Source organism: Muscardinus avellanarius (genome assembly GCF_963383645.1).
Source record: "Muscardinus avellanarius genome assembly, chromosome: 3".
Lineage (NCBI taxonomy): Eukaryota > Metazoa > Chordata > Mammalia > Rodentia > Gliridae > Muscardinus > Muscardinus avellanarius.
Genome location: NC_137788.1, coordinates 139,552,255 through 139,569,099, shown reverse-complemented (window position 1 = coordinate 139,569,099; position 16,845 = coordinate 139,552,255). Strand labels below are relative to the sequence as shown.

Genomic DNA, 16,845 nt, shown 5'->3' with positions numbered 1-16,845 from the left:
GTGGAGCCAATGGTTTCTCAGTTTTGTTGCCTTCTTGCATGCTGAGAGAACTGCTTTAATTCTCTGAAACATCAGATATGGGAAATCAGCTTCAGTATATTGAGTCCTCCAGCTGGTAAATTACCTGAAGGCTAAAGTCATTTGTAAATACCTTTTGACAAGCTCAGCAAGCACCCTGGCTTTACATGACTGTGGGAACAGATCATATTGTGACCTTTCACAGACAGATGAAATAAAGCTGTGGTCATCGAAGCCAGGCTTGGTGGTGCATGCTTATAATCCTAGTACTTGGGAGGCTGAGACAAGAGGATTGCGGTGCAATGCCAGCCTCAGCAATTTAATGAATCCTTGTTTCAAAAAAAAGGCTTGAAAGTATAGCTCAGAGGTAGAACACTCAGGGGTTCAATCCTCAGTAGTAGTTTTTTTTTTTTTTTTTAAAGGTGCTTGAGTAGCTGAAACAGGGGATCACAAGTTCTTGGACAGCTTCAGCAATGTAGTGAGACTCCACAACCTAGGACCCTGTTTCAGAAACAAAAAACACAGCCGGGCGTGTGAGGCATACTTGTAATCCCAGCATTCTGGAGGCTGAGACCAGAGAAACATGGTTCATGGACAGCCTCAGCTACTTAGTGAGGGCCTCCGCAACTTAGTGAGACCCTGTTTCAAAAACAAAGAATAAAAAATAGGGCAAGGGGTGTAGCTCAGAGCTCGAATGCCCCTGGGTTCCATCCCCAGACTCACAATAAAAAAAGATACATCTGGGTGTGGTAGCTCACACTTGTAATCCCATTATTTGGGAGGCAGATTGCAGGAGGATCCAGTTTTGGTTTCTCGGCCAGCCTCAGTTACTTAATGAAGCCCTTTGCAACTCAGTGAGACCCTGTTTCAAAATAAAGAATAAAAATAGGGCTGGGGTGGAGTGTGGTGATACACGCTTGTAATCATAGCATTTGGGAGGCTGAGACAGGAGGATTGCACGGGTTCAAAACCAGCCTCAGCTATTTAGGCTGTCCGAAACTTAGTGAGACCCTGTTTTCAAATAAAATACAAAATAGATCTGGGAGTGTAGCCCGAAGGTAGAAAGTCTCTGTTTCAATCTCCAGCACCAAAAATAAATAAATAATAATAAATAGGGCTAGGGGTGTAGCTTGGAGGTAGAATGCCCCTGGGTTCCATCCCTGGTGCCACCAAAAAAAAAAAAAAAAAAAAAACAGACTGGGTACAAGGCTTGAACTTTTGGGTTCAATCTCTAGTACCACCGGAAAAAAAAAAAAAAAAAAAAAGATTCTAGACCTGTAATCCTAGTACTTGGGAAGTTGAGGTGGGAGGACCACAAGTTCTAGGCCAGCCCCAGCAATTTAGCCAAGTCCCTGTTTCAAATAAAAAGGGCTGTTAGCTGGGCGTGGTGACACATGCTTGTAATCTCACTACTTGGGAGGCTAAGGCAGGAGAATCACAGACTCTCAGCTACTTAGGCACTCCACAACTTAGTGAAATCTTGTTTCAAAATAAAGAAGAAAAAATAGGGCTGGGGGTGTAGCTCAGGTAGAATTCCCCGGGTTCAATAAATATTTTCACAAAAATATAAAAAATAATGTCAAGTTCCTATCTCATCCTTAAGAGGAAATGATGACAGTTTTTCCGGGGGTGGAGGGTTCTGGGGATTTAACCCAGAGGAATTCTCTTAGCTACATCCTCAGGTCTTTATTTTTGTGGTGCTGGGTTTGAATCCAGGGGCATTCTACCTCTGAGCTACACCTCAGCCCTAATTTATTTCATTTTGAAATAGGGTCTCACTAGGTTGATGAGATTCTCACTACCTGCTAAGACTGTCCTAGAACCTGTAATCTTGTATCTCATGGGCTACCATGCCTGGCTTGTTTTTTTTGGTGGTACTGGAGATTAAACCTAGGATCATTCTACCTCTGAGGATTCATACTCGCGGCCCCATAATTCTTTTTTCTTTTTTTGCAGTACTGGAGATTGAACCCAGTATTCTACACACACACCCCCCCAAGCTATACCACCAAGTCCTATTTTTTATTCTTTATATTGAAACAAGGTTTCACAAAGTAGCTGAGGCTATCCTGAACCCCAGTCCTCCTGTCTCAGCCTCCCAAGTACTGGAATTAAAAGTATGAGCCAACACAACTGGCTTTATTTTACTTTTTTTTTTTTTTTTTTTTAGTATGATATTGGGGATTGAACCCAGGGGCATTTTGCCTCCAAGCTACACCCCCAGCCCTATTTTTTATTTTGAAAAAGGTCTAAGTTGCAGAGGGCCTCACTAAGTTATAGCTGAGGCTATCTGTAAACCCAGATCCTCCTGTCTCAGCCTCCCAAGTACTGCAATTATACACGTGGGCCACCATGCCCTGCTTTATATTTTACTTTGAAATAGATTTTTGCTAGGTTTCTGAGGCTGGCCTCAAACTTGAAATAATCTTTTTCAACCTACCAAGTATTGGGATTACAGGCATGAGCCGCCACATCCAGCTGGTCTCTGTAGTTTGTGTTCACATATGCGTACACACACACTTTCATTTGGTGCACTGTAATTACACACTGTACTGAGGTGTATAGTGATGGGAATGTACATGCACACAACTCTTGAATCATGGATCAGTTCCCTCTGGTCCTGCCCTCCCTCCTCCCTGTACATGTCTTTTGAGATTGGAATTAGTAATTTTGTGTACATTTATCACTGTCATTTTAACTCTGTGTGTGTGCACCAGTGGAATTGAGCCTCGGGGTACTTTACCACTGATCTACACCCATAGCCCTTTTTTGGGGGGGCAGGGATAGGACCTTCCTGAATTCCAGTCTTTCTGTCTTAGCCTCCCAAGTACTGGGATCACTGGCATACGCCACCATGCCTGGCTGCTCACCAAGGAGCATGTCCTCCTCCTGTAGGACAAGGAAAGCATTGTGTGGCCATTTTTCTACGCATAGAGATGATTTGGTTAAATACCAGATGTGAGATGGTTCTGGGCTGGGCTTTACTCTCCACAGCCATGGCCTTTTTTGCATGTGACTTGTTTTGGCCCAGCATTTTCATTCTAAAAATCTCTTTTTTTAAGCAAGTATTAGGCTCTAGAAGTAGATTCTGTACCTTTCTTCCTCCCCTCCTTTCTGTCTGAATCCAAGGGGTACTCTATCACTGAGCTATATGAACAGCCATTTTTATTTTTATTTTATCTTTTTTGCAGGTCTGGGGATGGAACCCAGGGGCATTTGACCTCTGAGCTATACCCCATTCCCTATTTTTATTCTTTATTTTGAAACCGGGTCTCACTGAGTTGCAGAGGGCCTCACTAAGTAGCTGAGGCTGTCTGGGAACCGTGATCCTCTGGTCTCAGCCTCCCGAATGCTGGGATTACAAGGGTGCACCATCATGCCCAGCCCTTTTTACTTTTTACTTCCTGCAAAGCAGCGTCTTTTTTTTTTTTCCAATACTAGGAATGGAACCCCTGGGGTATTCTACCTCTGAGATTCGTCCTCAGCCCTATTTTTTATTCTTTATTTGAAAACAGGGTCTCACTGAGTTGCAAAGGGCCTCACTAAGTAGCTGAGGCTGTCTGTGAACCAAGTCCTGTCTCAGGCTCCCAAATGCTGAGATAACAAGGTTGTGCCACCACGCTGAGCTTTTATTCTTTATTTTGAAACAGGGTCTCACTAGGTAGCTTAGGCTGTCAAGACAGGGTCTAGATAAATTGCCAATGCTGGCCTTGAACTTGTGATCCTCCTGCTTCACCCCCCTAAGTCACTGGGATTTTAGGAATGTCCCACTGCATCCAGGGATTCTGTACATTTTCATATGAAAACATGAAGAATATCATTAAAGATACACTGGACCAGTAATCTCACCTATTTGGGAAGCTGATGTAGGAAGATTTCAAATTTGAAGATAGCCTGTCCCAGAATAAGAATAAAGTTAAAGTGCTCAGTGGTAAAGTGCCCCCAGGTACAATCTTCAGTATGGGATAGGAGGGATTTAAAAAAAGACACTTCAGCCGGGCGTGGTGGCGCACGCTTGTAATCCCTGCGCTTGGGAGGCTGAGACAGGAGGATCACGCAGGTTTGAAGCCAGCCTCAGCCACTTAGGCTCTTGGCAGCTTAGTGAGACCCTGTTTCTAAATAAAATATAAAATAGGTCTGGGAGGATAGCCCAGAGGTAGAAAGCCTCTGGGTTCCACCCCCAGTACCACCAAAAAAAAAAAAAAAGACACTTCAATGGCATAAAAAGGGCAGCCTTTTTTTTTTTTTTTTACTATTTACTTTTTATTATTCAAAAGTCAAATGTTATTTTTAAATCATCTCCATCCTCATTTGAATTAATATACCATCATTCCCCAAGATAAGAAATTTCAGAATCTCTTTGGAATGCTAACTTTATGTTTATAGGTTTAACAAAACTGTTGGTTTTAAATCCGCTCTATTTCTCTGAAATCTCAAGACAGTTGCTGATGTAAATTTCAATATAAAATATTTAGTCACAAAATAGTATTACTTTTGTATGTACATAGTTGTAAGATTGCTTTTGTCAATAAAAACTACCATTTTTCATAAAACTCAACACAAATGAAGACCTGTGAAGGACAGCCTTTTGAGTCAGACTAGGATCCAGCTCTCAAGCTGGACATGGTGTGTACCTATAGGTACAGCTGAGGCAGGAGGACCTCTTGAGCACAGGAGTTGGCCATCCTGGGCAACAGAACAAGACCCCATGTCAAAAATGAAAATATTAAGCTGGGCGTGGTGGCGCATGCTTGTAATCCCAGCTGAGACAGGAGGATCGCACAGGTTCGAAGCCCGCCTCAGCTACTTAGGCTCTCAGCAACTTCGCGAGACCCCGTTTCCAAATAAAATATAAAATAGGTCTGGGAGTATAGCCCGAGGTAGAAAAGCTCTCAGGTTCCACTCAAAAAAAAAAAAATTCAACCCACTCCTACAATTTTCCGGTCTTAGATCAGTTAAGTTCTGTGACCACCTCACTTTCCTCATCTTAAGTGGGTGTGCCTGTGCCACATGGGGGTGTTCACAATTTGGAAATCTTCCCTAGGGGGAGGTGACATGAGTTAATGTTGGGAAGAAGTGGGGCTGGGGACTTGGTACCCCAAAACACCTGTAGATATATGGCCTCTATTTCTTGGTTATCTAGGCTCTACCAGTGATAATAGAAGTCAAACATGGTGAGACAGGAAGAGAGAGAGAAAGCCTTATAGAGAAATGGCAAAAATACTCCCTTCCATCCCTTCTGATATATAACCCCAGATACCTGTCTAGATAAAGTAATTCAGCTCCAGTGAACAGCACAACAAGAACTATCAACTGATGATGGAGTCTGTCCCAAGACCAAGAAAGGTTAGGGAATGGGTGGGATTCCCATGATTTGGAGCTGGGAAAAAGGGATGTGACAGACCAGTGAGGGCAAGGGCCCAAAAACCAGGATGGAGCGGGCCAGGAGTCACATGCCTGGAAGACTGAGCAGCCTAGGAAACCCTGTCTCAAAACAATATAAAAAGGGCTATGGGTGGTGGCACACACCTGTGATTCCAGTATTTGGGAGGCTGAGACAGGATGATCACAAGTTTGAGATTAGTCCAGCAACTTAGCAAGACCCTATTTAAACAAAAAAGGGCTGAGAGTGTAACTTGGACATAGTATATCCCTAGGTTTAATCCCCAGTACCACCAAAAAAAAGGTTGGAAGTATTCAACCCTAACAGCCAAGATTATCTCTCCCCAATGACCCCTGTTCCAAATAAAAAACTTGAGAACTGGTCAGTACTTTTTTTGTTGTTATTAGGTCTTTAAGACCTATTTTATAGCGCCTGCCACAGGATAAGAGATGAATAAAGCTTTGCTGAAAATGAGTTGAGGGTCCCCAGGCCTAGCGAGGGAGCCAACTCAGTAACGGGCAGGGTCTGTCAGGGCAGTAGGCGTGAGGCAGACGGGCTGTGTGCAGTTCCAGTTCTTGTCCTGGAGCCCCACTTGCTTACAAATTAGGCTTTTGTTTTGAAGGTGCTGGAGATCGAACCCAGGAGTGTTCTACCATTGAGCTATGCCCTGCCCTTTTTATTTTTTATTTTTTTTATTTTGGAGTATCTCTTAAGTTGTTAAGGCTGCCCTCAAACTTGTGATCCTCCTGCCTTAGCCTCCCGAGGAACTGGGGTAACAGGCATGCACCACCACTGCTGGCTCAGCCTAGGTTTCTTTGTTATTTTGGCAATAGGGATAAATTATTTTCCTTACGTTCCTATTGAATATAATTTTTTTGGTACTGGGATTGAACCCAAGGGCATTCTACCACTAAGCTACACCCCTAGCCCTTTTTATTTTTTATGTTGAAACAGGGTCTTATTAAATTGCTGAGGCTAGTCTCAAACCTGCAATCCTCAGCCTCCCAAGTACTGGGACTACAGGTGTGCAGTACCGTACCCAGCTTGAATATAGTTTCTTAAGTGGAAAGGGAACTAACTACCCACACGCAGGCCACTATCATTGGGCAACTATCACAAGACCACAATTTCTTCACTATAAAAGACTGCTCTCTAAGATCCAGCCTTAAAGTTCTATGAGTCTAAGTTAACTAGAAGTATAAGAGAAGAACTAGGAGCTGGGCGTGGTGGCGCACACTTGTAATCTCAGCATTCGGGAGACCAGAGGATCACGATTCATGGACAGCCTCAGCTATTTAGTGAGGCCCTGTTTCAAAAAATAAAAAGAATAAAAAAAGGACTAGGAGTGTAGCTTGGCGGTAAAATCCCCCTGGGTTCCAACAGTATGGGTTGGCCCTGGGAGTTCAGAGACTGCACAATGTTGACTCCCCTCTGCAGAGGCCAATATATTAGCTATGGAGCACACTCTAAATAGAGCTAGCAGTTCTTATAAGAATCTGGAACTTATTTCCAGCCAGCCATGAGCACATCCCTTGGGAGGTCAGAGACTTCGAGAGCCTCGGTGCAGCGCCATGTACCCTGCCACAGACTCCCAATGAACTTTCACCCTCCTTTCTACTATGCAGTTGTTGTTTTTGTGTTTTTTTTTTGGTCCCATTAGAACTAGTAGTAACATTTGGTTCCATTTTATTTTTTACAGTGCTGAGAATCCACCAGGGCCTCTTGCATGCCAGACAAGCATTCTACCTCTTAGCTGTACCCCAGCCGTGTGTGTGTGTGTGTGTGTGTGTGTGTGTGTGTGTGTGTGTGTGTGTGTTGCACTGGGGATTGAACCTGGGGCATGCTACCTCCAAGCTACACCCCCAGCCCTATTTTAGTCTTTATTTTTGAAACAGGGTCTCACTAAGTTGTTGAGGCTGACTGCAAACCTGCGATCCTCGTGTTTCAGCCTCCCGAGCTCTGGGATTAAAAACGTGCACTACCACGCCCAATCCTATTATTATTTTTTTAAGGGGAGTAAATGGTTTATTGGAAGCAGCAGGGAATAAGGAAAGATGACTGAACACCCCAAAGGGGCTGTCAGAACTTTGGGGTCCAGCAGCTGCCTTTAGGACATTACTTGGGAGTAGCCCAAGCCGAATGCCTTCAATTACTGGCTGTTTTCTTCCAGAGTCCACGCGATCTGCCAGAAAGGAATAGGGAAAGTGGCAGAACACCTCTCGGGCTGTCGGGTCTCTAGTGTTCAGCTGCTGCCTTTAGGACATTACTTGGGAGTAGCCCAAGCCGAATGCTTTCAATCACAGGCGGCTTTCTTCCAGAGTCCACGCGATCTGCCAGAAAAGTGCAGGTCAGCCCTAGGGGCCCTGGTCGGCCTTGATGTCCAGCAGAGGCCTTCAAGTCACTACCCGAGAGAAACCCGGACCAAATGCCTTCATTGCACTCCACCTTCTCTCAAGGCTAACACGACCTGCGCGCGAGAGAAAAGCTCCCCAAAAAGGGGAGGGGGTCCCCGAGAGGGAAAAACCCCTATTATTATTATTAATTATTTTTGGTGGTACTGAGGGTGGAACCTAGGGGTTTTCTACCTCCGGGCTATTTTATATATTCTACCTCCCAGACCTATTTTATATTTTATTTGGAAACAGGGTCTCACTAAGTTGCTGAGAGCCTCACTCAGTAGCTGAGGCTGGCTTCGAACCCGTGCGATCCTCCTGTCTCAGCCTCCCAAGCGCGGGGATTACAAGCATGCGCCACCACGCCCGGCTTCTTTTTTTTTTTTTTTTTAACAGGATCTTAGCTGGGTGCAGTGGCACACGCTTGTAATCCCAGCATTCGGGAGGCTGAGACGGGAGGATTACAGTTCGTGGACGGCCTCAACTACTTAGGCCCTCCGCAATTTAGTGAGACCGTGTTTCAAAATAGGGAATAAAAAATACGGCAGGGGGTGTAGCTCGGACGTTGAATGCCCCTGGGTTCCATCCCCAGTAACACACACACACACACACAAAGTAAAAACAGTGTCGATAAGAGTCTCACTACTTGTTGAGACTTCTCTAACCTGTGATCTTCCTGTTGCAGTCTCCTGAGTACCGGGATTACAAGCGTGTACCACCCGGTGTAAGGTTTATTTATTTTTAATTTATTTTATAGTACTGGAGATTGAATCCAGGGTATCCTACCTCTGAGTTACACCCCCAGCCCTATGTTTTAGTCTTTATTTTGAAAAGGGTTTCACTAAGTTGTAGAGGGGCTCATTACATAGCTGGGATGGCTTCCATTTATGTCCTTCCTGTTTTAGCCTCCCAAGTACTGGGATTACATAATTGTGTACCACCATGCCCAGCTTTTAAAATTCCTTTTTTTTTTTTTTTTTTTTTTGGCGGGTCTGGAGATGGAACCCAGGGGTATTCGACCTCCGAGCTACACCCCCTGCCCTATTTTTTTTATTTTATTTTTTATTTTGAAATAGGGTCTCACAGAGTTGCAGAGGGCCTCACTAAGTAGTTGAGGCAGTCTACAAATCGTGATCCTCCAGTCAGCCTCCTGAATGCTGAGATTACAAGCGTGTGCCACCACGCCCGGCTCTCAAAATTCCATTTTCAAATGTGGAAACCAGGCCAGTACTTGGGAGGCTGAGACAGGAAGATCACAAAGACATCCTCAACAACTCTGTTCAGCTTACATCAACTAAGCAAGACCCTATTTCCAAATAAAAGATAAATAGGGCTGGGTTGTACCTCCGAGGTAGAAGGTTGAATCCCCAGCACCTCATACACAAAATGGAAACTATAAGGGCCAGTGGAGCACCTGGGAAGATTACAGGTTCAAGGCCAGCCTCAACAATTAATAATTTAGCAAAGCCAGCCTCAATGATTTAGTGAGACACCCAGCAAGACTGTTGCAGAATAAAAAAGGCTGGAGGTGTGGCTTGAAGGTAGAATGCCTTTGACTTCAATCCTCAGTCCCATAATAAGCCAGGTATGGTGGCACAGGGCTGTTAATCCCAGTACTTGGAAAGCTGAGACCAGAGGGTGGCAGGTTCAAAGCCAGTCACAGCAATTTAATGAGACTTAACAATGTAGTGAGACCATTTCAAAAATAGAAGGGCTTAGGGTGTTGCTCGGAGGTACAATACCCCTGGCGTGGGGTAGGGTGGGCTTGGACTGAGTGCCCAGGCACTGCTGCTAGCTGCCTTACCTCCACAATCCCTGGGGCCTCCGGGCCCAGTTTCTTTTCTGGAGAAAGGTCCAGTTACCTCTCTTCCTCCTTTGGACCTTTTCTATTCAACACAGGCCTCCTCAGTCCGCCTGCAGTAAGCTCTGACTGTGGCCAGAAGACCCTATGTTGCCAGGAGCCTGGAGAGTGCCAGGACGCACACTGGGCTCTCCCTAAATGTCAATTATTTTTTACTATATTACTCTTTAAATGGAAGGAGTTCTTTTTCTTATTCAACTAAAGTTTGTTGGATAGAAAATTAAAACTAAGCTGGGCATGGTAGCACACACTTGTAATCCCAGCAATCGGGAGGCTGAGACCAGAAGATCGCGGTTTGAGGACAGCCTCAGCTACTTAGGCCCTCTGCAACTCAGTGAGACCTGGTTTCAAAATAAAGAATAAAAAATAGGGCAGGGGGTGTAGCTCCGAGGTCAAATGCCCCTGGGTTCCATCCCTAGACCCGCAAAAAAAAAAAGAAAGAAAAAACTAATAGGCAGCTTGGTGCAGCTTTAACAAATCTTTATTACAAAATCAGTAGGAAATAGAGATGGAAAAAGCAGCATGCTGGAAAGCCTGAAAATGGAACTCTGGCCCCCTTTTTGCCCCCCCCCCCTACCTCTAAGTAGATTTTGTATTGGTATCTTTCTTATCAGCATTACCAAGGCAATGGTCTAGTGACTTATTTCTTAAGCAGGTGGTGCTTCTTTGTCTCCGGACAGTGCACTTACTAAGTGCAGGGGTCAAGAATCTACCTGGCCCTGGCCTCTATTGTATTGGACAGTATTGTTGCTCATCAGCTAGGGTGTTTTGAAGCCACACACAAAGTTTACCTCTCCTATACCCAGGCCAGGTCACAGAAGAGAGGAGGTAAACAGAGGCACTGATTGCCTCTATGTAGTTTTAGGGCTAAAAACTTCAATTGACTCTAATAGGTTAATCTTTAGAAGCAAGGGCAAAGACAGAGAGGAACTCTGCATTGTAATAGCTGCAGCTCCCTCCCTGCCTGAGTGCCTGTACAGCACCCAGGCCCGGAGTATATTTTACATTTTGGAAATAATATCAAAGCAATTTTCCAATACCGGCACAGACTAGAGACAGAACTGGCGGCCTCGGCATCGCTAGGCTCACAGGCCACCGCGCTCCGGCCGACTCTGAGTTCCGCGGTGCGGCCTACAAACGGGCCCGGAATTGCTCGGGGCTGGCGGAACCTTCGTGCCGCCCCCCTGACAGGGGCCGGAGCTCGGCGGCGCGCCTGCGCGGGCGCTGGGGAGGGCGGGCTGCCGGGTCGGGGCGGCGCCTGGCCATGGCGACCGCGGAGCCGGGCGGGCGCGCGGGGCCGTCGTCGGGCCCCGGGCCCCGGCCGGGCGGGATCCCCGGCCCGGTGGCGGGCGCCGCGGCTCCGACCTCGGGGAGGAGCGGCAGCGGAGCCGGCCGGCCGGCGGAGCGCGCGCCCGCGGCCACGGAGAAGCGGGGGCCGTACTTGGTGGTGCGCGCGCCTTCCATTCAGGCCAAGCTGCGTGAGTGCGCGGGCGCGGGAGGGCCTCGCTCCGGCTGCTGCCGCGCCCCTGGGGCGGGCCCCCCAGCCTCCTGGAGGGAAAGGGTTTGGTGCCGCCCGGTCTCGCCCCAAAATATCCGTCTCCAGGCGTTCGGGAGACTCGGGCGGACTGGGGGCGACTCGGCTGACCCGGGCCCTTTGACTTCCAGAGAAGCACCGGGACCTGGCCAAGGCGGTTCTGCGGAGAAAAGGCATGCTGGGGGCCCTGCCGAACCGCCCGGACTCTTCAGGGAAAAGGTCTCAGCGGGCGCCACCTCCTCTGTGCCTGTTTCTGGGCGAAAGGATGCTCACGTTTAAGTCCAAGCTGGCGATTGTCCTGACGGCAGCCTGTCAGCTTCACCGTTTTAATAATGGGGAAAGGAACATCCTACTCTATTCCTTTAAGGCAATGATAGTACCAAAGAAAGGTCTTTGGAATAAGGGAGTTCAGCAGATGCATAGGATCATTCACTGAGTATCTGGGAGGAGCATAGCAGCTGGAGTCCCCAGGAGAGAATGGAAACGCCGTGTAGGAACGTCCAGCGCTAGTTGTTTTCATTTTAAGAACTAACTCAGCTGGGCGTGGTGGCACATACCCGTAATCCAGTACTTGGGAGGCTGAGAGGATTGCAAGCTCAGCAAGTAGTGAGACTCCCATCAACCTAGCCAGACCCTGTTTCAAAGTAAAACGTAAAAATAGGGCTGGGGTCGTGAAGCCAGGCATGGTGGCACATGTTTGTAATTCCAGTAATTGGAGGCTGAGGCAGGAGGATCCCGGCTAACGGCCAGCCTCAGCTACTTGCTTAGGCCTCTACAACTTAGTGAGACCTTTTCTTTTTTTCCTTTTTTTTTTTTTTTTCCGGGGATGGAACCCAGAGGCATTTGACCTCTGAGCTAAACCCCCTACCCAATTTTTTATTCTTTATTTTGAAACAGGGTCTCACTGAGTTGTGGAGGGCCGCACTAAGTAGCTGAGCCTGTCTGTGAACCATGATCCTCCGGTCTCAGCCTCCCAAATGCTGGGATTACAAGCGTGCACTACCACACCTGGCTCACCCTGTTTCAAAATAAAGAATTAAAAATAGGGCTGGGGGTGTACCCCAGAGGTAGAATGACCCTGGGTTCAATTCCCAGTACCGGAAAAAAAGGGGGGGGGGCTGGGAGTGTTGCTCAGAGGTACTAAAAAGAAAAGGAAAAAAACAAAAACAAAAAAACCCTGTAACTCATGAAGGTAAAAGACTTGGTAGTTTTTCTGTCCTCTGGTTAAAATAAAGTGTGTATCTTTGGGGAGGGTTTTTTTTTTTTTTTTCCTGGTTCCTGAAAGGGGAAATGTGCTTTTTTTTTTCCCCCTTTGGAGCCTTTTGGGGACTGGAATAGGGCTGTAGGAGGAGCTGTAGCCAGATGAATGGAGCTGCAGGCACTGGTAGCTGAGACCAGAAGGCAAGTCAGGAGTAGGGCAGTCCTTTCCTTCCCATCAGCTCAGGACACTGACTTTCCTTGTGTAACACTGTTCATTCATCTCTGCTTGGTCTCTTCTCCTCTTCCCCCTTAGGTCAGTGAAGTTTAACAAAGGTTACACTGCTCTTAGCCAGAGTCCAGATGAAAACCTGGTGTCCTTAGACTCTGACAGGTGAGTGCTCCCCTAGAAATACCACTTGGGGAATGACTTGGCTAGCACTGCAAGATTGCTTGGTGCCTTTGCTCTTCCTGTCTCTTCCAAGGCCCTCTCCACACATTCCAGGACTGTTCTTTTCTGAACGCCGTTCCAGGATGGCTTGGTTAGAAGATTGATGCTGCTCTAGGATTTGGAACACCAGTTTGTTCTGGGGAAATCATCACCTTGACCTATTCTGTCTGTACTGTTAGAGTGACCCTGTTCCTCCTGGAGCCAATTGAGGGAGCTCTTTACACTTACTGCAGGTTTCGGGCTGGAGATCTGTGGTGTGTGGTCTTTGTTTCACAAGTGCCCAGGTGCATGCTCTCCTCCTTGCTGTTTGCATCTGTACTCCTCAAACCTCCCCTCCTGAACTGACTGTCTTCCTCTTCTCCTAGTGACGGGGAGCTGGAATCCAGATACTCCTCCGGGTATTCCTCTGCAGAGGCAAGTCCAGAGCACCTTTCTGCGCGGGGCCAGGCTGCCGGCATCATCACCAGCATTGCCAGATGCTTGTGTGTTGCCTGCTGTGTGCACAGCACTGTGCCAGACTTCCAGTCTGTTCTGCGATCCTCCACTCTGCCCTCTTCCCCCAGCAGAGGTATAGGTGGCTTAGGAGGGCTATTGAAAAGCCAGGAGACCATATATCCTCAGGGCTGGAAATGACCTCAGAAGTTTTTTATTCTAGGCCGCAACTTAAAAGGAATCCTCTTGATAGATCCTAGCTTAGTGTTTACTAGTCTTTGCTTGTTTGAATGCTGCTTATAATTGAGTACTCGGTACCTACAAGAAGCATTGTTTGCTGTCCACCCCAACATGCACACATCCTCTTCTTGGAATAGCTTTTATTTATGTATGTATTTATTTATTGTGGTGCTGGAGACTGAACCCAGGGGCATTCTACCTCTGAGCTACACTCACAGAACAATTTTTTTTTATTTGGAAACAGGGTTTTGCTAAATTGCTGAGGTTGGCTTCGAACTTGTGATCCTCCTGTCTCAGCCCTCCAAGCCCTGGGATTACAGGTGTGTACCACCATGCCCAGCTCTTAGGGTCGCTTTTATTTATTTTTTGTTTTTATTTATTTATTTATTTAAGCGGGTCAGGGGATGAAACCCAGAGGCATTCGACCTCTGAGCTATACTCCCTGCCCAATTTTTTATTCTTTATTTTGAAACAGGGTCTCACTAAGTTGCGGAGGGCCTCACTAAGTAGCTTAGGCTGTCTGTGAACCGCGATCCTCAGGTCTCAGCCTCCCAAATGGTGGGATTACAAGCGTGTGCCACCATGCCCGGCTTAGGGTCACTTTTAGAGAAGTCTTCCCTACATTTATTTTCCCTATTGATATGATATTTTTTTAATTATTTTATTTATTTATTTATTTATTGCGGGTTTGGGGATGGAACCCAGGGGTATTTGACCTCCGAGCTACACCCCCGCCCTATGTCTTATTCTTTATTTTGAAACCGGGTCTCATTGAGTTGCAGAGGACCTCACTAAGTAGCTGAGGCTGTCCGCGAACCACGATCCTCTGGGATTACAAGCGTGCGCCACCACGCCTGGCTTTAAAATTTATTTTATTTTATTGCGATATTGGGGATTAAACCCAGGGCATCCTACCTCTGAGCTACATCCTAGCCCTTTTTATTATTTATTTTTATTTATTTATTTGTGGTACTGGGTTTGGAACACAGGGGCCTTCTACCTCCGGGCTACACTCCCAGACCTATTTTATATTTTATTTGGAAACAAGGTCTCTTAAGCCAGCTGAGGCTGGCTTTGAACCTGCGTGATCCTCCTGTCTCAGCCTCCCAAGCGCTGGGATTACAAGCGTGCGTCACCATGCCTGGTTTCTATTTTTTATTTTATTTGGTACTTAGGATTGGACCCAGAAGTGCCCTACCTTTGAACTACACCCCAGCCTCTTATGTGCCTGTGTGTGTGTGTGTGTGTGTGTGTGTGTGTGTGTGTGTGTGTAATTTTTTTTTAATATTTTATTTGGAAACAGGGTCTCACTAAGTTGCTGAGAGCCTCACTAAGTAGCTGAGGCTGGCTTCAAACCTGTGCGATCCTCCTGTCTCAGCCTCCCAAGCACGGGGATTACAAGCGTGCGCCACCACACCTGTCTATATATATATTTTTTTTGAAACAGGGTCTAGCTAGAATGCTGAGGGTCTCACTGTTTCTGAAGCTGACCTTGAACTTGTAATCCTCCTGGCTCAGCTTCCCAAGTCCTAAGATTACAGGTGTGTACCACAATACTTGGCTAGGGCAATGTATTTTAAACCTAATTTTTTTTTTTTTTTTTTTTGTGCGGGTCCGAGGATGGAACTCAGGGGCATTCGACCTCCGAGCTACACCCCGGAACCCAGAGGCATTTGACCTCCAAGCTACACCCCCTGCCCAATTTTTTATTCTTTATTTTTGAAACCGGGTCTCACTGAGTTGCAGAGGGCCTAAGTAGCTGAAGCTGTCTGTGAACCGCGATCCTCCGGTCTCAGCCTCCCAAGCACAGGGATTACAAGCGTGCGCCACCATGCCCAGCTTATTCTTTATTTTGAAACAGGGTCTCACTAAGTTGCAGAGGGCCTCACTAAGTAGCTGAGGTTGTCCACGAACCGTGATCCTCCAGTCTCAGCCTCCCGAATGCTGGGATCACAAGCATGGGCTACCATGCTTGGCTGAACCTAATTTAGAATTTGATATTAGTATCGTGCCTTGAGATTTTTTAGTGAGAGCAGCTACCCTGGAGGTCAGTGAAGACTGGACAGTACTAGTTAGGCCCCTGGCGCAACTAGGAAAAAGTGATACCCCTCCTAAAGTCCAGGAATGTGCCGGGTTGGCCCAGGATGGAGCATGGTCAGGAAACCCAGGCAGAGGGATGTGGGCTTGCCTTTTAGGCAGCAGCCATTTCTGCTCCAGTCCTCAGTTCCTTCTCCTTCTCTTAGCAGGTGAACCAGGATGTGAGCCGGCAGCTGCTACAAGATGGGTATCACCTGGATGAGATTCCAGACGACGAGGACTTAGACCTCATTCCTCCTAAACCTATGGCCACTTCTGCATGCTCTTGCTGCTGGTGCTGTCTTGGGGATTCTTCCTGCACCCTCCAGTAGACATATTCTCCAGGATGGGCCCTGTGTACCATGAGGCCAGAGTGCAGTGGGATGCTTTCAGCTCAGACTCATGGGAGGCGCTGATGCTGGAGAAGGGAGCGACCCTCCAGGCAGCCTTCACCTGGTGCTTCTCGCCAGAGGCCCTGCCCGGGTGTCAGGGTGTGGGGTGGAATTCTGTGGTGTTGCTTTGTTGTTGGAGCAGAGTTTAGAGAAGCCACATTAATAAGGGCAGGAGCAGCGGAGTTGTGGTTCCTGAGGTGACTGGCAGGCATGGCCAAGAAAGCCACTTGCAGGCATCTTGACTGGTACTTGTCGCGGTGCTCTCCAGAAGGGAAAAGAGCTTCTGTGCCAGGCCCTGCTGGAGAATGTATGGAGGTAAGAGACAGCACTTTTTAGCTTGCAGCTGGGTATCTGAAAAAGAAGTGAACTGGGACCATTCAGGAAATTCCATATGTTCAAAGGTTACAGGGGTAACCTTCGAGAGAGCACATGGGTCCTTTTGTCCTCTTCCGTTTACATCTGTCTACCTGTGACAGGAAGTGTAGCAGGTTGCTTACTGACGTATCAGGATGGTGGCTTCCAGAATCCTTGAAACTAAGGGACACAATCCAGTCCAACTCGTCCCGTGGGTATAGTAATTCGGTCAGCCCTTCCCTAGTTAAGAGAAAACTGCACCATCACATATTTGTATTTCCTTGGTCTTGGCTAGCTTCTCCACTCAGCTGCGTGTGTGTATTGAATCCAGGGGCATTCTACCTCTAAGCTACACCTCTTACCCTTTTTTTTTTATTCTTTATTTTGAAACATGGTCTCACTAAGTTGCGGAGGGCCTCACTAAGTAGCTAAGGCTGGCCGCAAAACCGGATCCTCCAGTCTAAGCCTCCCAAGTACTGGGATTACAAGCGTGTGTGCCACCACGCCCGGCTTC

The 16,845-nt window shown here is 47.1% G+C and overlaps 1 protein-coding gene across 2 annotated transcripts; it reads left to right on the top strand.

The window, feature by feature from the left end:
* Window positions 1–10,919: 10,919 nt before the first annotated feature.
* On the top strand, window positions 10,920–15,917 carry FAM219B (family with sequence similarity 219 member B; the record flags this gene model as incomplete). 2 transcript variants are annotated; one of them, XM_080692683.1, is made up of 5 exons in its annotated part: window positions 10,920–11,133; window positions 11,321–11,408; window positions 12,703–12,780; window positions 13,203–13,251; window positions 15,756–15,917. In XM_080692683.1, 5 exons carry the CDS (start codon window positions 10,920–10,922, stop codon window positions 15,915–15,917), a joined length of 591 nt encoding a protein of 196 aa, XP_080548809.1. The 2 variants fall into 2 exon arrangements, with proteins under 2 accessions (XP_080548809.1, XP_080548808.1); XM_080692682.1 differs by having other exon boundaries at window positions 15,753–15,917.
* Window positions 15,918–16,845: the final 928 nt, after the last annotated feature.